Here is a 25728-nt window from a genome sequence, read left to right on the forward strand (position 1 = left end):
GGGAACATGGAATCTTGGTATCCGCGAGATCTTGAATTGATATTTAATTGGTTGAATGTTTTCTACAGTTCTTATTCGGATCATACTAAACCAATTCAAGTGCAAAATTCGAAAAAAAAGAAACAAAATAAAGCGGAAAGGAAAAAGTTGGTTCCACACCGAGAATCCACTTGGAAATTTGCACTATAAAGCTTGAAGACACGCATTTACCAGCTCTTTTGCACCCTTACTACAAATTCTAGATCACTGAAACGCTCCATGGCCTGCTTATTAACGCACATTTTGAGACAAGCCACTGCATAAATGTTTTCTTACTTTTTGTAGGCACACCCTTAGGGGGGTTTGCTTTTCCGTTAGGTTATTTATTTTATTATCCCTTTATTGTGTTTATTGGTAAGGTTCATTGCCTTTCATTTGTTGCCGGTTTTTTTTGTGCTATATGAACTTTTTATTACTTTTTACTGATTTCCTTTTTCTTTTCATTTCCTTTTTTCCGGCTCATCACCGCTATGGCAAAGTAGAGCCGCCGCAAACAATTACAAAGAAAATAAGTTCAGTTCGTCTCATTTTTGCTAACAAAGAAACGTGTTTTTCCTTTTTCTTGTATCTTTCATGGTTTTACGGCGGATGTACCACGCCTCAACGGCAACCTGCTTCAACTTCACCTTCACATACAACAGATGCCAGCGCAACGAACAGCAAACAGTTGCCGCCTTCGACAGAAACTCAATCAACCGTTATAATTTCGTTTAAATCATCGCAAACACCTGTTCAGTCTCAGCAACAGTTACAAACGCCAGCACCAGCAACACCACCTCCTCCAACGGCAAGAACGAAACGGGAAACCGCTAGCGTGTATACCCCGACCACAACCACAGCGTCAGCGGCGGCAATAGCATCGGAAGTTGCTGCATCAACGCCTACAACGTTGGGATCCACAGAACCAGGCGCTCTAACACCTTTGACACCCGCCACACCGACAACAACAACAACAGCAACAACGACACTTAGCAACAATGTACTCAAACGAGTCGCTACATTCACCGCTGAGAAGGCAGCCGCTACAGCCGCTGCCAACGCTATTAACGCCAGCAATGCAAATGGTGGCAGTGCGAGCGCCATCGGCATGGCCGCCACGCATTTGGAGTATATCACCGGCTGTCGGCGTCTATCTTATGTGCCGGAGAAGTTAAGCTTCGCTGCGTATGAAAAGTTTGAAGGTAAGTTCAAGCGTGTCTTTGCCTCTGTGTCTCTCTGTGTGTTTGTGTGTCTCTGCTGCCTTTACTTTAGTCCACGCAACGCCTTCGTCCTGTGCTGTCAAATGAGTACGCCACCGAAAGGATATGGTATTGTGTAGTGTCTTCTTGGTGGCGGCCTGTTCTTCGCGCCCGCGCCCGGCCGCTTTTGTGTGTGATTTGGTGCGCAAATTTGCACACGTTTTTATTATTCATGCAACGGTATTTACCTTTTGTTAACTTTATCAGTGTGTTGATATTATTTTTTCTACTCACACTTCCGGCGCACGAGATGAAGATTCCTTTTCGGCTAATTTTTTTTTATTCTCGCGCGCAACGAAATTTTCTCTTTTAATTTCTGTTTAAATATTGACGCATATTGTAAGCGGAAATTGTAATCTTGAGAATCAGCCAAGTCGAACGAACGAACGTAGCTATCGTTAAGCACTCAGCGCCCCCGAAACTCTCACACCTCCTCTCCAGCGCTCTCTGATTCTTCCGCTTCTGCCGTTAACTGCTTTTGCAAAATCGTTCACGACAATTTGTTGTTGTAGCGCTCGCTTTCGCATGTTTAATGTAGAATTTTATAATGATGTTTGAGTCAAATAATCTTCGATTAGCTTTTAGCTGTGAAAAGAAAACGGTTTAATTGTGCGCAGTGGCAAGTGCACAGGCAGAAGGGCGCTGTTAAATGCGCGGTAATTGAAATGTTTAAATTTTTGCTGCATTTCTTAATAGCGCGCCTTAAGTTATGCTTTAAATTTATTCGCAAACTTTTGTCGCATACTGTAAGTGAATTTTATGAAATAATATTTTAAGTTACGTTGATAAATTTTGATGCCACAAGCTCAGTTAATCCAAGTACATTGCGAAGTTGGAAGTGTTGCAGATGCACAGTGGGTTGTATTAGCTACCAAATGGAATATTTTCACAGCCAAAGGTATATGTAACGGCATATTTTTTTCAAAACAACTTATTTGACAGGCGCCATCTTGGAGCTATTATAGCACAAAAGAACCATCTTACGTTAACTTAGTTGAGATCAACCCTGTCTAACCCTTATACGTAGATTAAAAACACAGGTGGCGCGAGATTTCTCCCGTAGAACTATTTAACCTCGAAGTTTTCGATCTCAAATCCCGTTCTTCAATTCCTTCTTCCAAGGGAGTATAAACAAAAAATACTAATAAAACTAAAATAGTTAAAGGCTTGTAATGTATCTCAATCTATTATTTCAGCCGCATAGTGTCTTATTATTCCAAAAAAAAATTCGAAACCACTATAGAATCGTATAAAAAATGTTATAGTAGGAGCTTTAGAAACAACTCGGTAAAATATCAAAAGAAAGTTAGGGGCGTAGTATACTTAACCTCAATATAAGACATTCACTACAAAGGTAACCAAACAACATAAATCTCTAGGTGATAGCTTGAACCATGGTTTATTCTCTCCAAAAGCATAACATTCTGTAATATTGTTAGATAAATATAGACGTGAAGAGTTAATCATAACACATGGCGCTTATAACAAGTTATTACAGAACGTATTCACTGCTATTTATGGTAATGTACCGTTAAAGTTATAAATCAATTAAGCTTATGATCGAAAATAAATATTATCTAGTAGAGAGCAATATCCTCTTTCTGCAGGAAAATCCATACCTACAGAAGATTAGTAAGAAAGTTCAAGGCGCGATGGAAGGATCTACCGAGATGCAAAACCGCAAAAGTTGTTTGTAAAGCGGTAAATCAGAAGTACAGGAGATTTCTAATGAATGATAGAAGGAAATGTAGGAACATGATCAGCATACTCACTGGTAACAGTCTTGTGGCGGCGCACGCCTACAAGATGGGCTGACAGATCACGAAGACCGCAGCAATTGTCAAGAGCAAGGTACCAGAGACACAATGGAAAATCTCTTGTGTGCTTGTCATGCAGTGTCAAGGCAACGGCTTCACAGTACGATAATCTGGAAGAGAAATCGTTAGTGAAACCACATAACCTTTTGAAAATCGCGTCAAGCGGAGGCAATCTAAAAGAAGACCACGTTACGGCACTCCATCTTGTATCGCAAAGGACCGAAACTGGTCTATGTGTGGCTTTCTAGCCTACATGATTAACCTATCTCAAGGTAGTAGGAAGTATGGTAGGTCATTCCATACAATTCGTTTTTTTGTTATTGGCTTCTTCGAGATGAAAGTTTTAACATAAAGTCATTACCACATTGCAAATGCCTAAGCATTTACAAGCTCACATTGTTTAGAATAGTCCGAAAATCACAAAGGTTTTCTCGAAGAATCTGCGACAAGATGAAGTCATACGAGGGTTAGAGATTTTGGCCACGTTGGACAGGAGTTTTTGAAGTCAATGAAACCGCATTCTCGATGCTAAGGTAGGTCTAATGCGGACTATTAAATCTATGGAACCGGAACTGTAACAGATTCAAACGAGACCAGACACTTTTCTAAAAACTGAGGATTTTTATGCCGTATCATCATTAAACAAAAATAACGCTTTGGAAGGCAATCGTAATGGATCACAGTACCTTTGAGTTCGCATCAGTAGAAATTTCGTCTTTAGGAACTTCTCCGAGCATAAAATGTTGAAAAACATATATCAATTTCTTGTGCTATGCATTAGGTTTAGTTAAAAACTCCCATTTGGAAGCTTCGATCACTAACTATTTGTGGTTAGCATATGTATAACGGACAGTGTTTGAACAGATAACCTCGTAGACTATACTAAATCCATAGTATTTCTCCCTGAAATACTTGTAATCACTGGTGTATTAAATTAGCTGCTAAATAAATAAAATCGGAGCATCCGAGGTCGTACTAGGAACAAAATTCTCTACAACGGACTTCTATACGAGCTATAAACAAGAATTCTATAAAAAAAATGATAAAAATCAGCAATATTCCGAAAAATCTTCCATAAAAAATTTTATCTGTCTGGGGTGGTCACAAATGAATGAAAGTCGGCTAATGTTTTCAAAAAATAAACAAAAACACAGAAAATTATTTAGATCTGCTTTAGAAGATAATACTACTATTCGGTATTTCTTTCCTCGAAAGAAGTATTTTAACACTTATTTCACCATCACGCCACCACCGTACGACTTTTGAGCTTAGCAAAACTTCTCTGCGCCATTATTCCGCAACAGTCAACCGACAATGAATATTACAACAACCACATAACCGAGTCGAGGCAACCAACATTGTTGCAAATAATGCCAAACAATGGCAAAACAACAAAATTAAAGACAACAACAACAATAGGAGCAACAACGAAACAGATGCCATAAAATCGCTGAAGAGAATAGAGCATAACATAGCATAGAGCATGGCATAGCTGTGCAGTGCAAAGCAAAGAGTGATCATAGTGCAAATATTGTTGCAAAATTATGTGCATGCAACATTTTACATTGCAAACAGATGCAGATGCGCCAACGCATTTCATTATTACACAACACGAAGCGAGCAGCTGTGCAGCAATGCTTCACTCTTGTAAGGGGGGTACAACCACCCACCTTTGGCATTTCAACGACTTTTATCCCGACATGAAATGAAAGCTCACACGCCACGCCAACAGCAATGACTTTGGCATTGTGGCGCACAGGATGGCGATACTTACAGCGTCGAGCGAGTGTTGTGTTGCAAGAAGCATTGCAACACTTGAGCTGCCATCCTGCCTGCCTGTCTGTCTTCCTTCCTACAGCTTGCTGTTGTCAGTTTTATTGCTGTCGCGTATAAATCAGATTTTCGTTGTTTACCGAAAATCCATACACGACACACAGACGCACAACAAACCGGTGAGAGCTTGAGTAGAGCCGGGTTTCTGTTTAGCGTGGACTAAGCAGATGGCTAGGAAGACCGCCAACTTGACTGCAGCTCTCCCTCATTTGGTGCGTTTATTTTGCAAACACCGCTGATGGTGGCAATAATCATCTAAACTTTGTTGTTGCTGCAACCGGGTATAAGCTCGCTGCTGCTGCTGATGGAGGCTGGCGGACGAAGGACATTTAGGCAATGCTGTTGACTGTAACGTGAAGATGGCTTAGCATTGGATGGCGCACCGTTAACCGGTAACACATTAAAAATTTTATCTCATTAACTAAGGCGCGAGCTCGCGTTCACAAATGCGCTATTGGCTTATCATTTGCATTCCGAGAAGAGCCGCGCTGGGTTTGGTGGAATTTTGAGGTATTTCGTGAGACATTGGTGACACGAAGTACGCCCGCTATAAATTATCATTATAGCGCAAATGTAGCTTGTTGTTAATTAGATGCGTTGTGAAATAGACACTTGGAAGGCGTAATGAGATCGCGGAAAGGCACTTAAAATGCCGTATAAAATGAATTGGGTTGCAAGTCGTAAACCTTTCGTATAGCAATTGACCTCCGGGGCGTATGTGGGTAATAAAAATGTGGTATGCTCTTTTATGCGTTTTCGGGGTTTGTAATTTTGATGGAGAAGCAATGTCTTTATATGCGCGTCTTAAACTAATTAACATAAAATATTGTCATATAAACGCCACTTCTCAAAATAGACGCCACTATTCCAGAGGAAAACTAGACTGGAAAATATTTATAGAAGCGAAAATATGAGCTTAGAACTTCGATTCAATATAAAAAAACCGTTTGATGCGCTGTTCCTAAATCGAACTCTCGTTAAGACACTGAAAGTCTTCAACCAACGTCCTAGAACCACATATTGTCCAAGTCATATCATCCAATTCGGACCTAAAATATTCAGTTATCATTGAACGGTAGCTATTCCCATTCACAGTAACGTGCCGGTCTTGATTATTACGGCAGGGGTACGGCCCAATAACGCCGCCGGCCCATAAACCCCATCTTATTAACGAAGCTATTCAGCAAGAAAAGAGCCTCACGCTGAAGATTATTTTTCGATGAAAATCCGGATCATTTTCAAGTTGTTACTCAGCCCAATTCACGAACATACGACGATTCAGTTCTTGCGTCAATTTGATATTGTAAGGATGTATTCCAAGATCTTTTCGCAAAATTCGCCACAACGTCATCACAGAGATGCCCAAAGCTTAAGAACGATGTGGGAGAGACTGATTTGAGTCTTCCTCAATTGATGCGCTAGCGGCAGCAATATTTTCGACACTACGGGCACTTCTTTTCTCACTGGCACGGGAACTTTTGTGCTGTGTATTCAAATTTTCCACTAGACGCTCAATTGTTGATCTGACAGGACGACTATGAGACCACAAATTGGACGTAGAGCTCTTAAACTAGAGACCACTGACTCCGCGGTTCGATATTCAATTTTAATAATTTCGACTCGTTGGATCGTATATCTTTACATGATAAAATGGCAAACCTTACTAAAGAGAAATGTCAAAAGAGCCGGAAAAATATGGCGTCATTTGTTCTGTCCATATCGGTCATAGAGGTCTTACGTCTGGACTAGAGTAATTCTAATAGATTATTTGATCTGCATGCTCATTGAAGTTGTTGTTGGCTATATTTATTGTGACTTTATCGAATAATGTAAGAGATAACCAAATCAAAGAAATGAAATACCACATAACCGATTTCATCCGTGGGTGAGTTCGTTTGGACCCATTTATAACAAACCACTTTTTCTTAATTCTTTATAAAATTAGATATGCATTATTAAAGCTCTTACTATCTTTGGCAAATATACTATAGATTATAATATACAAGAGATTTTGACAAAAAAGCTTTTGATACCACAAAAAGGTACTTCGTATCCCCATAATTCCTCCGACTGCACGATGAGAAACGTGATCGAAAGAGTGATCACGCCTTTACTTGATGAATACACAAGTCAAATTCATTTTTGTAGATAATTGAATGCGGGAATTATCAAAATTAAGAACATACTAAAATATTATATAATAAATAACCGATTTATAAATAGAATCGAATTTTATATAGTATATAGTAGAGATAAAAAAAATAAATGAAATAAAATAAAATATTAAGTTTTTTTTAATATCCCATAAAAATTAATACATATGTATGTATATATATACATATTTGAAAACAAATATTTTAGGAAAACCTTTAAAATTTACTTAAAAGCTTCAGTAATTCATTAATTAACCTTTTTGCATTCAAAATTAGCTACATAATCAGAAAGTCGGACCATGAATACCAATTTTAGTCAAAAGAGACACTGGCGCCACCTAGCGTTAAACTTTTTTAAAAACATTCTCTTATCAGTCAGCATATACATATTTCGAATATTAGGAAAAATCTGCTGACAAATCCGATTTTTGATAATAATTCTACTGTTGCGCCACTTAGCTATACAATTTTCGAAAATCAATTCTATCCTAGTCAATATATTTTTCGAGTTTTAAATTAAATATCATGAACGTACCTTGATTTCACCACCTTCTAACCAGACAGTGATCTGAAAAAATAAAGAAAATTGAATTATGTTTCAAATAAACTTAATACAAACATAAGATAAGGAAATAATAATTAAATCTTATATTATAAAAACGGAAATATTTTGATCTTGAAAGTTCAAGCTCAAGGTCAAGCTACAATGTATAAAAGTTATTAATAAAAGAAAGCAATTTGTAAATATTCGAAAACAATTAATTTTCACAGCTCAATTTATCACAGACACATGCTAAGCATTTACTTATTCACAAAACAATATTTTTATATATTTACTACAACTAACTATAGATTATTTCACACACTAGTGTAGTGTAAAATTTTGCGCTCAGTGCAAACAAATGATCGAATTGTACTTATAAATTATCAGTCATATAAAGCAAATGCTAAACATACACTTAATATGCCTCACAAGACACTATACTAGACAGCGGTCATATAAAGACCCTGTAGGAAATGAAAGTGGAGTGACCAGGTTGGACATTAGTATATTTCAAGCTAATTTTCATTAGATTAAATGCTGAATTTAACATTCCGATGCTGGAATGGAATAAAAGTGAAGTCTCTAAGAATCGATTTTATACAGTGCCGAACTAGTGCGGAGCTTTATCTATTTTGACAGCGAAGCAGTAAAAGTAAATTATAATTTTCGAGGTTAGAACATTAGCAATATATCTTTTTGGTAATAGACCGGAATGTTATGAAAGCTACTGAATATTTCTGATGATCATTTGCTATTTTTATCTTGTTTTCGATGGTTAGGCCGGTCTGGGGTTATCAAAATTTTGATATTTTAGAGCATAAGGGTCCTGATGGAAGCGTTCGGGTTCGTCACTTTTAGCTTAAAGTACACTTTAGACCCCTAAAAATATTAGTAAATTGCTAGAATAGTGAAAAAATTCTCTGTTGAATCATCTGCCATTACGCCAGATAGTTCCAGTCAATTCCGTTAGTACTTAAAGCGCTTTTTTCTTAAACTTTTTATTTTTTCTATTCGAACCACGAAGTAGAAACCAATTTATATCAAAATTCGGTTTCTCTTACCTTTCTTCCAGAATAAATTGTCAAAGTTAGTCCAAATTTGAGCGCTCTGGACTGATTTAACCCCGTAATTTATATTAAAATGTATGTTTCAGCATTTTTTGCAAATTTTGTACAAGGTTTTAATGATACTCAACAATATAAAAACTGTACCACATTTGACGATATTGTTCTAGTCCAGTACTAGTGATATGTCAGCCTCGTTCCGCCTTTCCTACAGGACAACCACACAAAATCGCTTAATGCTCTATCTCTCTAATAACATCAGCTCTTATGCATACAAATATTAGTTACCAAAAATAAATCAGTTTACTCGCAGACTTGCTGGCAGTGCTACGCTCAGCGCACAGCAGTCAACGGTTATCAGCTACAAGCCGGTGATTTGATAAGCATTTGAAACATACTATTCAAGTGTTTGCCACTTAGAGACAACACCTTGAGACTCGAGTTGCACAATTGGTGCGTTGTGTGTCAACAAAATTGTTAGTTTTTCGCGAGTGTTTGACGCATGCAAATGCGAGGAGTGAACGCGAGCGAGAAAAGAATAACTAAATACAAAAAGAAATTGCGAGAAATGTGAAAAAATTAATGTGAAAAATAAAGAATAAAAATAAGAATAAGATAAAAGAAAAAAGTGAAAAAAGTGTTCCAAAAATAATCAAAATGCCTTTGACAAATGGTGAGGAATATCACCAAAATGATGAGAACGTCGTGAAACTATTCAAAACACCAAATTTACAAGGCCTCTACGATGCATACGAAAGCGCCGATATGTTCGCTTACGACGATATAGACTATGGCGCGAGCTTGGAACTACAACCAGCGAATGAACTAACTGTGTTGAACTTGAAAGACTGTGATTGGGAGCGTGAGCTGCACCTAGCGACACTGAGTCCGCCCATAATACAAGCGCGTAATCGTGGCAAAATACAGCTATCGGCCGGTTGGTGTCCTTTACTCGCCAAATTGGCGAGCATTGATGCGCAAGACTACACGATCGATGTGCGGCCGCAAAGTCTGCGGTTGCACGGCGAAGAGTCAACAGGAAAGCTGATATTAAAACAGTTAGTCGAAAGTGTAGTTCTCGAAAGCAAAGCTAATGTGCTGCCTGTTGGGCATTATGGCAGCGAAGTGACAAAAAATTCTGGAAAATTAAATTTCAAGGTCATAAGAAGTTCAAGAGTTTCGCCCACTCTTTCTGAAGAATATAATTTTTCGATCTCAGCGCGAATATTCCAAAATTTCCTCACTCTCTACCATTATGATATACATTTGGCGGCACATATTGAACGCCCATTACGTAGTCGAACCATATTGGCACAAAAGTTATCAGCCCACGTCCAACCTTGTACCGCCAGCAATAACAACGTGGGCGCGCCTGATAAATTGGTGTTGCCACAATTGCACCCAGTGGCAGTAGCTTATTCATCGACTGAATTCGCAGCAAAATGTAAGTTTTACAATAAAAAAAAATAAAAAAAAAAAATAAAAAAAAAATATAAATTAAATTAATCACCCAAAACAACTTTATCGCGTAGTTTTGACAACTCACTTTGGTGCGACAGTTTAAGCGTCATATAAAATGACAACAATAACAAATTCAATATCAATAATTATAATCAATCGATAAATTAAATGAAGTGTTATTGACTCATACTGCGGTATACTTATGGTCTCACAAACGCATACATACATACATACTTAAGTAAATAGAAATGTAAACAATGGGTTTCAAGTGTTTGGTATCATATAGGCCTACGTCATCGCAGCGTTGGATCAGCCGTTCTTGTTTATTTAGAGTTATATTGTGTTTTCTCACAAGTATTGAACAAATAAATACAGAATTATTACCCAGTTACTTAAAAGAATTGTAAGAGAGCTTTAAATTTACTACAAAAAAACCCAAAAAAACGATAATTAAGACAACACTGCAAATTTATGAAAATATTTTAAAATGATCAGTCTAAAACTGTGTCTAATTTAGAGTTTTTTAATTAAAAAACTTCTTTTAAAATATTTATATATTTTTTAGAGTTTCAACAACCCTTATACTATATTCAAAAAATTATGTGACAGCTGAGTAAATTAATATCTAAATTGACTCAATTTATTTAGTGTTCAAACATAATCAATTTAACCTAATTCCACATAATTTTATTTTGATTTCATTTTATTTATTTATAAGCAAACATTTTCCTTTCCGCATAGAAACATTCTATAGGATAGCGCATAGACTTTTAAATAAATTCTGTCAATAAATTATTAATTGAACAAATAGTTTATTATTCTATTGTAGATAAATGTAGATCAATTAATGTTAACTGAAATTGTCCTCATTTCCTAATCAGAAGTCTTTTGATAAGAAAATGAAATGAGCGGCTTTTACATGTTTGACAGCAGACAATGAGGTATAAACCCGATTTGTTGGTTGACTATATTTTTGACATAAAACTTAAACAATCAGAGTCAGATCTTGTCATTAAACGTTAGAAGTGAAAAATTATTTTAAATTTATTTCTATATATCGTTAGGCAAACTCTTTCTTTCCTCCTCTCATATGGACATTCCTCAGGATAGCACATGGATCTTTAGATAAATTGTATCAATTAAATACTAACTGAACAATTAGTTAATTACTGCATTGTTTATATATATATATATATATATATATAGATCAATTAAAGGTTAAAACTAAAATCGCATTAATTTCCCAATAAGAAGTCTTTTGAGGTATTGTATAAGAATAGGGAGTTGGGTTTCACTCGGTAGGTAATAAGGTATAAACCCGGTATGTTGATTGAGTACATTTCTGACAAGAAACATTTTTACATAAAAAGTCAAAAAGTCGGTGTCAAATCTTTATATAAATTGTTAGAGGTGACAAATTATTTTGCTTTCATTTCTATACCAAAGGATAGCTCATGAGTTTTTAGATAAATTGTGTCAATTAAATACTAATTGAAAAATTAGTAAATTATCCTATTATAGGTAAATGTAGATCAATTAACGAATGAAATTACTAAAATCGTTTCAATTTACCAATCAATAGTGAAGCATGATATAAGGAAATGTAGTTAGTGGCTTTCATTTTAGAAAATGAGATATAAACCTGGTTGACTGGTTGAGTATAATTCTGACATGAAAAAAATTTAAAAACATTCAATTCGTCGGAGTCCGCATCTCGATATAAAATGTAGAAGGTGAAAAATAAAATTTGTCAAGAAATACCGTTGTATTTATTTATATCAACCATTAAAAGTAAACCCTCATACAGATTTGAATAGATATTAAAAGATAGTTTTCCGGCCAACAAAAAGGGACTACATCAGCAATTATTCCGTCTGAACTTTAAATTCCATAACCTTTGATGTGATGGTATGGTTTATGCTGGGGCCTTAACTCCAAATATTATGAATGGGAGCAAGGAGATTATATTTGATGGTAGAAAAAAAAGAACATGAATTATATGAAGGTGTGGACAATTAAATTAATATATTGCAATTGATATTATTTGAAAAGTAAACTTTTCAAGATTATGGAGAATTTTTATTGAATGAAACTCGAACTTGAAACAACTACATTTGACCTTCCCTACTCAAAACAGCATAGTCCACAAAAAACTTCGAGTTAAGGCAGTCAATTTGTATGAAATTTAACAACTATTGCCAATTCAAGAGTTCCAGTTATGGTGACCTTCAAGTTAAGGAAGTCTGAGTTATGAAAAGAATTGGTATGAAATTTGGCTTCTAAACGCTATTGCCAACTCAAGAGTTCGAGTTATGGAGATCTTCGAGTTATAGAAGTTCGAGTAATGGAAGTTCAACTGTATTTAGGACCTTATGCCTTGGGACTCTTATTTGAAATACATAAAAAAATTTCATAAAATTAATGAAATTGTACGAATTTCTCATCTTTGTTTCACTATTACTTTAGTATCAGCTGCTTTAAGAGAACATATTCAATATTATTTAACAATTAAAAATTATCAACACATCATTACAAGTACAAAAAAACTTAGTAACACTATTAAAATATACTTGAATACACAAACCCCAACAACAAAAATTTTGCCAGTCAAATGATAATAAATCAAGGAGGTAAACATTTCAGTAACCTTGTGAAGGCCAGGGTCTTAGAATTATTGTTGTTTGTCTTCAACAATATCAATCATTATTTATTTTCGCTTGTAAAATCTCGTATCATTTTACTGACTACTAAAAAGGCAAAGCTCTTCTAATACATTATTATTACTAAGCAAACTGTTTTCCATACACAAGCAAACTGTAAATTTTAATCAACTGATAAGATTGCTTAGTTTTTGTATTTTTTTTCTTTATATTATGGTTTGATGTGAGGTTAGTAAACCATACCAACTGAGCAGAGAGAATGTTTTTTTTTTATTTTTTAGCTCGATTTAACTAAATGTTCACAGAAAGTAAATTTAGTTTTCCTCGAACTGCATTACTGAACTTGAAGACCGAAGGAAAGGCTATTCAGAGTATACTCTATTATAACATGTTCACACAGGAGCTAATTGATCAATTAACCGGCCTCTGCTCGATTAAAACGCTGAATGAAGATCGATTTACCATACAAAATAAAATCTACATTAATTTTTAGTTGAATTTTAATCGACTTGAAAATGAAATGCAACTCCGCGACAAAGACCGTTGTTCACGTTACACGACGATAGATGTCGCTACTGGAAATAAATAAAAAAAAATAGCATTCAGCTTATGAAATTTAGCAACTTCTTATGAAAAGCAAAACCAAAAATGTATAACAGCTGATCAAAATTTTAATTGATCCATCAATTTGGCTGTGTGAAAAGGCTATTACACTAACTATGATCTTTTCATTAATTAATTTCCATCTCCTTCGAGACTTTAAGAAATGTTGAACTTAGAATCTCTAACTTTACACTCGCAAGTGTATAAAATCACTACTGCGATTTCTAAAAACATGTTACTTAATTCTCTTCTAACTAATATATAACTTTAAATTTTAGTTTGAAAATTTTCTGTGTCTTTCTGTGTTCAAAATTTTATTTATAAATTTTTGTATCGCATTAGCTTTCATGCTTTGAATTTTTGTGTCATAAAAAGAAAATATTTTTCTCTAATATTATTTAAAAAATATTTTTAAAAACAAATAAGAAATCCATAAAATCACAATTTTTATAACTGTTCAATGTGCGAGAGCGTCTATTTTGAGTTTATATATATACCGTTTAACAGCATGGTGGCGTTCTTACAAATGTTACACATGATCTATAGCTCCTACAAGATAAGTGAGTAAAAGCGGGAAAGAAGAAGCAGCAGAACGAAAAAATTTAAAGGAAATTAATATTTTAATACAAATTTTAATTTCTACTTCTTTTCATTTCCCCCCACAGGTCAAATGCTCATGAAATGGCTGATTTCATCGCTGCAACAATCGGGCAGTAATCTCAATGAACAAGACTTGAATAATCTAACAATACAGTATTGTAACAATCTAATCAATGTGGGTGTGTTGAAGCAGATCTCCGAGGAAACGGATATTAAAAACTTCAGTGTAAGTATTTAAATGAGAATAAGGCAAAACAAAAATTGAATTATAGCATGCAAAAGACAACATTTAAAGACGAACTGTGTAGTAAACTTTAATGCATATTAATTACGGTTGAGTCTAACGAAAACTTCGAAGAGGAAGAGAAAAGAGATTGAGGTGAAGAGAAGGAGTGAAAAAAAAGAAAAAAACTCCAAAAACAAAGCGCCACCATCACTTCCTGCCACAAATTAAAAATTGATATTCCAACGTTCAGTGACTTTTGCCACTGCACTTAGAAAACTTATGAGAAAAAAATAAAAACAAACACGAAAAACGGTACTTTTAAGAATTAAAAAACTTATCAACTCCTTCAGCGTGAGTGAGCCATTGCGCTACAACAAATGCAAAAAATTAAAACAAAAAATAAAAATAAAAGAAAAATGGAAATCCTTTGCTCAAGCGAGAATGCAACCAAACTTTTTGAGCGTACTTTGAAGTTGTCAAGGCGGCCGCACCAACGACCAGTCGTCCAACCGACCGACTTAGTTACTTGCCTTCAAGTGTTTTGCACTTCCTACAGCTTCGATTCCAGCTAAACTATGCGCACAACAGCAACAAGGTGTGGTCCATAGGCAATGGCTGAAATTGTTGGGAATTTAGGGTTAATCAAAATTTGCTTCAAGTTAAGGAAAAATATTTAAGGTGCTAATCAAAGGACCCCTGAAATATTTTAAATTTCTCAAAAAAAAAAAGAATTTTTGATCGAAGATTGGTCGATTTTCTGAAAACCCATTTCTAATGGAAAGATATCACAAACTAGGAACCTGATTTTCAAGACATATAGTACTTTTTAAGCTAATAAACCAATCTGGTTAGGTTAATGTCAGCTTTCCTAGTCTTCAGTATTTTGCTGGTTCGAATTATAAGTTCTTCCAGCGATCTTCTATCGTCAGATTCCTAGACTTATAGATGTATGTGATGTGATTGGCGTTGAACCGTTTAGCCGGTTATAGCCGAATCGATGAGAGTGCGCCACTCGTTTCTTTCCTTCGCAGTTCGGCGCCAGTTGGAGATCCTAAGTGTAACCAGGTCGCTCTCCACCTGGTCCCTTCAACGGAGTGGAGGCCTTCCCCTTCCTCGGCTTACTCCGGCGGGTACTGCATCGAACAATTTCAGAGCTGGAGTGTTGACCTAGCCAGCGTAGCCGCTGTCTTTTTATTCGTTGAACTATGTCAATGTCGTCGTATAGCTCGTACAGCTCATCGTTCCATCGTCTGCGGTATTCGCCGTTGCCAATATTCTGAGGACCATAAATATTGCGCAAAATTTTCCTCTCGAAAACTCCTAGTGACTCCTAGTGTCGTCTCATCTGATGTTGACATCGTCCAAGCTTCTGCACCATAAAGCAGGACGGGAATGATAAGCGACTTGTAGAGTTTGATTTTGGTTCGCCGAGAGAGGACTTTACTTTTCATTTGCCTACTCAGTCCAAAGTAGCACCTGTTGGCAAGAGTGATTCTGCGCCGGATTTCGAGGCTGACATTGTTGGTGTTGTTGATACTGGTTCCCAGGTATACGAAATTATCTACGACTTCGAAGTAATGACTATCAACAGTGACGTGGGAGCCAAGACGCGAATGCGCCGACTGTTTGCTTGATGACAGGAGATATTTCGTCTTGTCCTTATTCACCTCCAGACCCATTCGCTTCACCTCCTTATCCATGCGGGAAAAAAGCAGAATAAACGGCGGAGTTGTTGCTTCCGATGATATCAATATCATCGGCGTACGCCAGCAGCTGTAAATGTGACAGAACATTTATACCGCCCGCTTTTCTCTTTAAAGATATCTATTTATCAAAAATCTTTTGGATCCACCCATGAACGAAGGAAGAACCTCTCTAAAACTTTAGAGGAAGTGTAATGATAACTCGTTCTCGTTTTTTGGGCATATGATATCCAACAATTTTTCCAAACATCCCAGTTCTCGTATTCTTCTAGGACCGACTTCCTTATGACTTCTAGATTTTCTAACCAAAATTTTTTTAATCAACTTAACTAGTTATTTAGGTCTTAGAGATTCGTCAGTAGTATCTGAGTATCACAAAGAACAGTCGAATCTATCCAAGTGAGATTCTCTGCAGTTGCGGAGATCTACCCCTTAACTCAACCTAACTAGCTGTTTGAGATCCCAATAGAACACTCTGACGTCCATCGTTAACTAACAGTTCGATGGAATTAAAGATAAGAAATTTTGTTCCGAAGTAATTCTTTTTTCCTCCTTCAAAACACCATTTTCTCTGGAACGCACCAGGTAGAAGAGTTATGACAGTTAAGCGCGCAGAGAAACTTAGATGGCTTTAGCTGAGAAAAAAAAATTAAAAAAAAAAATAAAAATAAATAAAAAACGAAAACGGTCACCAACCGGCTAAAGAAAGCCTTGACTTGGGCATGGTTGTTGTATATTGTTGTTGTTATTAAGTGTCATTAACAACTGTGCCCAGTTTCAAGTGTCAATTTTTTCTCGAGCTGCTGCTTGGCTGCTTCACAAATTCCTTTTTTTTACCCCTTTCATTTTGCTCTATTCCATTTTATTTCACTTGATAACGCTATTTTTAATGCAAATTCATTGAGTGCAACACTGCATAGACGCTTTCAATAGATTGGCGATTTTAAAGATTCACTCTGCGAATGTTTGTCAAAGATTTTTTTAGATTCAGCTACATTTACGCGCCGCTTTTAACGAGTCCCAGCGTTGATTTTCGGATGGCAAAAAAATGCATTTTCAATTTTAACTGAAATCTAAAGAGCCGACTTTTTATGTGCTTTTTGCTTTCAGCACTTCCAGAAATTCACGCAATTCTTGAGAGTATTTCAGACGAGACAGTGTAAACTTTGAACCGGACAGTAAATAAAGACGGACAGCTTGATGAATGCGCAGTTATTAAGAAAGAAGAAGTCTCCGAATTTTTCGCTTCACTACTTTCGGCTGAGGAAGTGAAAAAAAAAAAACAAAAAAAAAAAAAATATAATGTAATTAAAAGTTCGGAAAGCGCCATTGACTTTTTATGTCCGACTTTAAGTCCGAACTTTATTCAATTACATACATTTTTATGTTATAAGATTAAGAAGACAAACTTCGATTGCCATCCAAAATGATTATCACACAAATTATGTATGTGTAACGCAATTACAACTTTCTCAAACTCTCTTAATCCACCACAAAGTACATACAAACCACACTCCTTTCCAGCTGAGGAAGTCCACCTGTCATCGAACTTCGCTTTCATTGGGTCGTGTCCGCTTAGCGCATTCTTCGTGCTGCGCCAACTCAATCGATTACATAGTCAAGCAACAAAGTTAATAAATCAAATGACAGGTGACTTCACGCCAATTTAGTCTGTTGAAATAATTAGGAATACGTGTTCTCAGTTTTTTTCAATGGCTTCTTTTTTGGTTCTTTTGTTCTTAACACCGTTAGACCGTCACGTAGACACAATAAAAGTATGGCGAAACTTATTTACAACTGTTAACATCTAACTGCAGCAGCAAGGATAATGAACGGGCGTTGAAGAAGAGTGTAAAGGTAGCATATGCGGAAGAACTTTGTACTAGATGAAGTAGGTAAAAGTTAAATTAATAATTAAGCAACTGCTGAATGTTCGGAGTCAATATGCCATTGTGGCTGTTTTACCAAAGTTTTCTCTTGAAGGTGGCTAAGTTTTGGCGCCAATGAAAAATTAGAGCAAGCACATGAAAATTGTACATCTTGTAAGATCTCTTAAACTCTTCACTGCAAACAAGTTCATCTAAGTTTGGAAAATACGTTGTTGAAATTATTTTAGAGAATGCTGTCATATTAATGACCACTGCTCGAATTATTATTGAGATATAATCCCTCTGCATAGAACTGGCTGTTATGAGAAGTGGAAAACGCGCCAATTTGGTCTAAGTAAATTCAAAATAAACACCTTTTAATTATTCATAGCCCTTTGGTAGGCACTGGTCTTGAGGAAGTTTAGTCAATTTGACACGTGCCGCGTATACTGGAGCTAACACTTGGGATTTTAAAGCAGAAAACAGCCCAAGAGAACCAAATCAGGCAAAAAAATAGCTATAACGAAGCTTTCGGTTTTCTTTTCACTAAAATACATAAATCTTCCGATGTATTCCACATCCAGAGGATAACCGAGATGTCGAAGTTAGCAATGATGAAAAGAAAGTTCACTTATAGAAAAGAAAGTTGGCTTTGAGCTCAAGAACCTCTAATACCAATATGTTAAAAACAGTAAATTTGCAATTAATACCGTTAGCCAATATTTTTAATTAAAAAGTATGTCTAATCCAATTATGCTTGTAAGTATTATCTCTACGGCGAATCAAATTAAATAACTTTTTGGTATTATTAAACAGGGAAAACAAGCGATAATGCTCTTCCAATGAGTCTATATCGCATTTAAATCCTTTACAAGGTGGCAAAGCTGAACAAAGGGAGCAGAAAAGTAGCCTATCAAAGACGTCTTATTCTGTTTGAATTCCGCTAAAATGTGAAAGTCACATATCATCAACATACTTACGTCCGAGGGGTTTACCAGTTCAGCTCAAAAGTTGGGAATACTCTCTTAAAATTTATGTAACGAGGATACTGATATTCGATACCAAATGGACATTTTTATTGAATTTTTGGATATTCACGTGATCTCTAATTGGAATTAATGGAAATTCTTACACCCAAGAAGCAATACCAATACATACCAAGAATAATCGAAATACTCGAAATCTCTACAGCATTCAATTGAGACTCCTTGCCTGTTATTATTTAGTACACTTTATACGGCTAGAGTTTTCAATTTACTCCAGGTGTTGAGTACAACCACCATCTTCACTTTTTTCTACTTACTTCAAAACTAAAATTTTTGATAACAAAATATTTCTGCTTCATTTGTAATTTTACCTATTCTCCGCTAGCATCAACTCAATTTCTAATTGAAGAAAACATTAAACTTCAATGCGACAAACTCTACCACAACAGCATTGTAATTAGCTTGTTGCTCTCTCGCTTTTCAAAGATTTTTACACAAGCACTTCTTCTAAGTATGTATAAATATTCAAAATGTTCAATATGTATGTATGTAGATATGTATTTAAACACATAAGGAAGTAAATGAATGGTTAAAGCATCGGCGCCACCAACCAACACCAATAAAAACACAATAAATACTGCGCATTCAGCCACACAAAGCCACTAAACACTTTGGAAAAATCTTTCGCGCTTCCCCCGCCTCCACCCACAAACAGACACACAGACCCAGGGATTTTAAGAGCTTCGCGTATAAAAATGCAAATCAAGTTTAAAGGGCAAGTTGAGAGAGAAAAAAAGAATAAATGAATGATGCAAAAAAAAAAAACAAAAAAACGACAAACACACACGAACCTTTAATCGCATTTCACACCATTTGTGAGCAGAGTGTTTACACACTGTTGATAATTTGCACTTTGCAAACAAGTGCACAAACAAACATGGACAGACATACAAGCCTGCATATGCGGTGTTTGTGAGAGTGTGTGAGCATATGGAACTGTAAATAACAAACTGTATATGTATGTATGTATGAAAAGTTCAATGCAAAGTGTTGGAGTCTGAAAAGCGTCGGTTAAACCTAAATTGCGCCACAAAAAAGAAACGGTAAACAAAGTAATATGTGAGAGGGGTGTGTATGTATGTTTGTCTATATGTAGATGCATATGAGGAAGCTTAAGCCAACAAACATGTGCATTTAAAGAGATTCTGTATTAGCAATTTTGTAATTGGGAAGAGAGCTGCAAGGCAACACCGCTCAACTCTAACACATACCAACAAACATACATACAAATATAAGTAGGTATGTCTGTGTGTGACCGAATTTGTATCTCGCCGACTATTAGCCTTTTAATCCACGGCATTTTTCGCCCCTCCCCCTTAACTCCCTCAAACATTTCGTTATGCCAATCAACGTTTTGTGACGTTTAACTTTGGAAAAGATTGCATGACTTCATGGACCCACAGAAATACACACCTGCACAGACACCTGGATCCACCCACCTGCATAACTACATATTCGTTAGCGCGGCAATATCCTCTTTTACCTTGCCGTTGCATATTCAATCCCTTCGGCATTAACAATTTGGCTTGGCAAATTGCTATGCGCTACTCCGATACTTGAAGTGCCCGCCTCGCTTCCTTGCTCTTGCAGCAGCCGCTTTCATTTGCGCCGCGACCACTGCTGCTGCACTCTTTGTGCAATTGTAAGTATGTTGTTGCTAATTTTTTCGCTTTTCGCCATTTTGGTTTTGTATTTTTTTTTTTTTGTATCGTACCCTTTTGCCTGTTTCGCGCGACACTCTTGAATTGTAGATTCTTACACTACTGTCCCCTGTTGGCTTATCCTTGTTGTGATTTTCGATTTTCTTTTTTGTCACAAGTGCGGAATATTGCATAACTCGAAGTGGTGTGAGGCGATAGAGTTTGAGTTTAGAGTTAAATTTCTAATTTTTTCCTTTAACATGGTTCTATTATTTTGTTAAGAATTTAATATTTGAATCAAGTCACGAGGCCATATCAAGCGCTTAACTGAGGCTCCCTCTTCCATCCTATACTTCATTCCTTGACTGGTGCTACATAAGTGATTTTCCGAAGAAAAGGTTCTTCTAAAAACCCTACCGATCAACGAAGGTGCCTCTGCCATCCTAGATTTCATTCCTTGACTGGTATGAAGTGTTTTCCGAAAACAAAGTTTCTTCTAAAAACTCTACCGATCAACGAAGATCCCTTTTCCATCCTAGACTTCATTGCTTGACTGGTACTAAGTGATTTTCCGAAGACAAAGGTTCTTCCAAAAATTCTACCGATTAATGAAGGAATCTAAATTATAATATTTAGCATCTCTGAAAGCTTTTCCATGATATAAAAACGCTTGAAGATTCAACATTGCAACAGAAACGGGGAACGAATCTTGTGGAATGGCCTTACAGCAAGGCCTTTGCCAATATAGAATAAATAGTAGTACTGAGGTTTTCTCTTCTGTAGCTAGGCACAACACATCCCTAAAATCTATCATTTCCAAATAGACAAACTAACCGCATTGCATTTTTCTCTTTCCCCCAGCCCTATTACATGTACCAATGGACGCATACGGAGGCGCCAACCACATCTGTACCGCTTACTCCAGGCAGACTGGACACAGTCGCCGTTTGGCCACATTGCAGTACGCCCAGCACAGTGCCGCGCATACCGAAGGGCGTACAAGTGGACACCACCACGGGCGATCTCACATTTCAACAGAATCTCCGCAAGCGACTGCTTGCCTGTGGCAATCTAACCGAAGTGCATACTGTGGTCAACGAACTGCTGACCGCGAGCGAAATGACACGGCGTCCATCAAAACGCTGCATAGAATTAACAGATCTGCTAAATGCTAGCGAAGCCACCATTTACGAAATTGAAAAACCCCTAGTAACACCAGCAAGCCAGGTAGCTGCGATAACCAGTCAACCAGTACAGGATACAGCAATACAGACTGAGGAGGTATTAGTAACGGCCACAATCACTTGCCCCGTATGCAAAGCAAAAGCGAAAGAAACCAGTGATCGGGAGATGCAGACGGAAAGCGAAGAAGCGCCGAAGGCACCTAAAACGCCACCACCGCCGCCTCCACCATTTGATGCACTAGCGAAACCACCTCCTCCGCCGCCGCCGCCTCCACCAGCGCTAATATCAACAGCAGCAGCAGGACCACCGCCGCCACCACCGCCTCCTCCGCCACCAGGCATGAATGCACCTGCACCGCCGCCACCACCACCACCAGCGCTGGGAGCTCCTGGTGGACCGGCTCCACCACCGCCACCACCTGCGCTGCCGCCACTCAATATTTCAGCTGTACCACCACCCCCGCCGCCCGGTGCGCCAAAACCACCCTCATCTGCCACACCAGCGCCACTGCCAAACCCAACCGAAGGTGCTTGGTTTCACACCACGAATAGTAAGTTGTGAAATTCCGGAACTATTTGTAGATCTAAACTAACTTTATTATATTTGCTTCATAGCACTGCGTAAGACTGCCGTTAACCCACCCAAACCGATGAAGCCGCTTTACTGGACACGCATAGTCACTAGTGGGCCACCACCCAGACCGCCGCCGCCGCAACCAAGTACAGACTCTAGCGGCAGTGGTAGTTCACCTGATGATGCCACAGACTCGACGACACCCAAAGAAATCTGGCAGGAAATTGAAGAGACAAGTCTCGATAACATCGACGAATTCACCGAACTTTTCTCGCGTCAAGCAGTGGTGCCCATCAGCAAACCCAAAGAGAAGAAAGAGGTGCGTGTCAAGGCAATGAAGGTGCTGGATAGCAAACGTTCACAAAATGTCGGCATCGTGTCGCGCAGTCTACATGTGGACATCTGTGAGATCGAACACGCCATCTACCATGTGGATACATCGGTGGTAAGCTTAGAGACCCTACAACAGATTATCAACATCAAAGCGACAAATGAGGAATTGGAACTGATCAAGGAGGCGGCACAAAGCGACATACCGCTAGACTATCCCGAACAATTTTTACTCAAAATCTCACAGATCTCAATGTCTACGGAACGCATATCATGCATTGTCTTCCAAGCCGAATTCGAAGAGGCGGCCACGGTAATTGCGCGCAAATTGGAAGTTGTCACACAACTTTCACAATATCTGATCGAGAGCGAAGACTTGAAGCTGGTATTCACGATAATACTAACGTTGGGCAACTATATGAATGGTGGCAATCGACAGCGTGGTCAAGCTGACGGTTTTACATTAGAGATTTTAGGTAAACTTAAGGATGTCAAATCGAAGGAATCACACACAACACTGCTGCATTTCATCGTGCGTACCTATATAAGTAGGCGTCGCAAGGAAGGCATACAGTTGCTGGAAATGATATTACCCATACCAGAACCATCGGATGTGGAGCGTGCTGCGCAAGTGGACTTCGATGAGGTTAAACAACAGATAATGGAGTTACATAAGAAACTGAAAGGTGCGTGTGGGAAAGGAGGATTAAAGAATATGAACCTAAAATGTATTTTTTTCATTCCAGCCAATCAAAAAACCACAGAACGCGTTGTAATCGCCTCAACGCCTAACACTTTAGAGCCATTTAAATCGAAAATGGAAGAGTTTATCGAAGGTGCAACGAAGACGATTGATAAACTCTACAAGGACTTGGATGAGTCACGCACGACTTTCATCGAGACAATGCGTTTCTATCATTTCACACCCAAATCACGTGCGCTGGAGCAATGCACACCCGATCAGTTCTTTGAGTATTGGACCAATTTCACGAATGATTTTAAGGATATATGGAAGAAGGAGATAGCCACGCTGTATGACGACTTGTAAGTGCAATTCACAAAAATATAAAAAAAGAAAAAATTAAAAAAAAAAAATTAAAAGTAATAAAAAAAATAAAAAAAAAAAAACAAAAAATAAATGAAAAAAAAAATTACAAAAATAAATAAATATAAAATTTATATTCTTTCAGGTTACGCAAGTCCAAGCAAATACAAACACAATCACGTAAAAAGGTGAAAACGACCAAAGTGACACCAGGCTGCCTTAAGGAACGTATTTTGCGCTTGAGTAAAAAATAAATATATGCATTAAAACAGTTCAATTTTTATTAGAATGAGAATGAGAAAATTTGTTAGAAATATAATTATTTTACGAAAGCATTCATATACACCCCTACTACATTAATATTGCTCTAAAAGCTTTTTACGCATTGTATTTATTATAATTGTAATATTAGCTAAGTAGCCTTATATAATGATTAGCCTTTAGACTAAATTAAGTTTATATAAGAAATATTATTTTTGTTCCAATTTTTTTTTTTAAACTACAAAAAATATTTAATTCGAAATTGTTAAATAAAAACGCTTAAATTAAAAGAAATTAAATGAAGAGTTTTTTTCAGCATATTTTTTGTGAAATAATATAATAATAATAATTGAACATCGGAAAAATATTTCAAAAATCAAATTTTATAGTCGTGAATAATTCAACATTGAATTTTATGAAATATTAAACGCTTTTAAAATAATAAATCTATAAACCATAAAATTAGAAAGGAAACATTCACTTTATGGAAGGAATGTTATGAAAAATCTTGTTTCCTGCTACATCCTGCATTGCCAACCACGTTTCCCTTCCGAAACATTAACTTATGGAAGGAAATGTCACGAATACTCTTGTTTCCCGCAATAACCTGCGTTGCCAACTATATTTCCGTTCCGTTCCGAAGTATAATAACGTTTCGTTATGATTCATATTACGTGGTAAATAAATATCACATGCCATCTGGCAACTCACGCGCAAACAGCTGATTGTCATTTTAGCAATTTGGAAAATTTTTTAAAGCGGCTACTTTGAAATGAAAAATACACATAAATAGAATTTTTGAATGTGAATTCTAATAAAATCCTCGATACAGCAAAGGTATGCTAAATACAAGTACATTAAACATCTCCTTCTTGTTCCTACGGACAATTTACTGCCTACAAACACCAATTGCAGTTCTAACCATATAAAATGTGTACCTTAATCCTCTGCGTTCACGTACATTTGGGGATGAGATGATTTGCAATTAAACGCGTTGAATGTGCTCTGTTGGATTGGAAATTAAAAAAAAAAAATATGTAAATTTGTAATACCATTGCGCAAGAATGCATGACGGTATACAATAAAGTCATTGCAGACGTGAAGAGTCAATAATATCAAAGTGGAAAGAAGCATGTCGTACACTATACGTTAATTTCAAATCCATAACACCTTTATCAATGTGTGCTTTACTGCGCTACAAATAATTTTGTGATATTACATATTTGACTACGGCTCCATTACTAAATTCAAACAGTGCTGGTAATCGCTCTATGCTTGGTGAGATACAAAAATTTTCAATTACAATCGCAATTAATAATTTCCTTTAGGTCCACGAAATACTGCCTGTCCGAAAGCTAAGTTCCTACGCGATACGCACTAACCTCATCAAGTCTCTTTTGTAGGCTCATCAGACAATGTCGCGGATTCACTGCCACTCAATGAAATTTTATAAGGATTAGAAGAGGCAAGTCTCAACAATATCGACGAAATCCCGGGATATTTCACGTCTTGCGATGGTCTTGAAGAGACAATTTTCAACAATATCGACGAAATTCCCGGGACATTTCACGTCTTGCGAGCGATGATGTCCATTATCAAGCTGAAGGGGAAAAAGTGCGTTAGTAATCCACAGCGAGTTCAGTCTGATAGTTTTAAAAACGTACTTTTCCCAAAACACAAATCTACATAATTGGAACGGATATTATTTAAATCATACTAAAGATTGTCAACTCGCAATTTTCCTGATATATGTAGATAATGATTTTGGTCACTACAGCAACGACTTTCCATGCTCGTTAAGCTGAAGTACAATGAATAAACTATTTCAAGGAAAAGGCT

The 25728-nt window shown here is 36.9% G+C and overlaps 1 protein-coding gene across 6 annotated transcripts in view; it reads left to right on the forward strand.

Annotated features, from left to right (window-relative positions):
- LOC105216402 (protein cappuccino) overlaps nucleotides 1-24171 on the forward strand; it is a 93202-nt gene extending 69031 nt beyond the window's left edge. For 2 of the 6 annotated variants that reach the window (XM_011190874.3, XM_029042954.2), the window contains exons 6-11: nucleotides 681-1220; nucleotides 14078-14238; nucleotides 21357-22230; nucleotides 22295-23269; nucleotides 23330-23627; nucleotides 23774-24171. In XM_011190874.3, coding sequence (XP_011189176.2) covers nucleotides 681-1220; nucleotides 14078-14238; nucleotides 21357-22230; nucleotides 22295-23269; nucleotides 23330-23627; nucleotides 23774-23882 — 2957 coding nt within the window. In that variant the 3' untranslated portion in view covers nucleotides 23883-24171. The remainder of the gene's footprint in view (nucleotides 1-680; nucleotides 1221-14077; nucleotides 14239-21356; nucleotides 22231-22294; nucleotides 23270-23329; nucleotides 23628-23773) is intronic. The other 4 variants (XM_029042953.2, XM_054226282.1, XM_029042956.2 and 1 more) reach the window with 4 other exon arrangements.
- The last annotated feature ends 1557 nt before the right edge of the window (nucleotides 24172-25728 follow it).

The sequence above is a fragment of the Zeugodacus cucurbitae genome, chromosome 3 (assembly GCF_028554725.1).
Source record: "Zeugodacus cucurbitae isolate PBARC_wt_2022May chromosome 3, idZeuCucr1.2, whole genome shotgun sequence".
Taxonomy (NCBI): Eukaryota; Metazoa; Arthropoda; class Insecta; order Diptera; family Tephritidae; genus Zeugodacus; species Zeugodacus cucurbitae.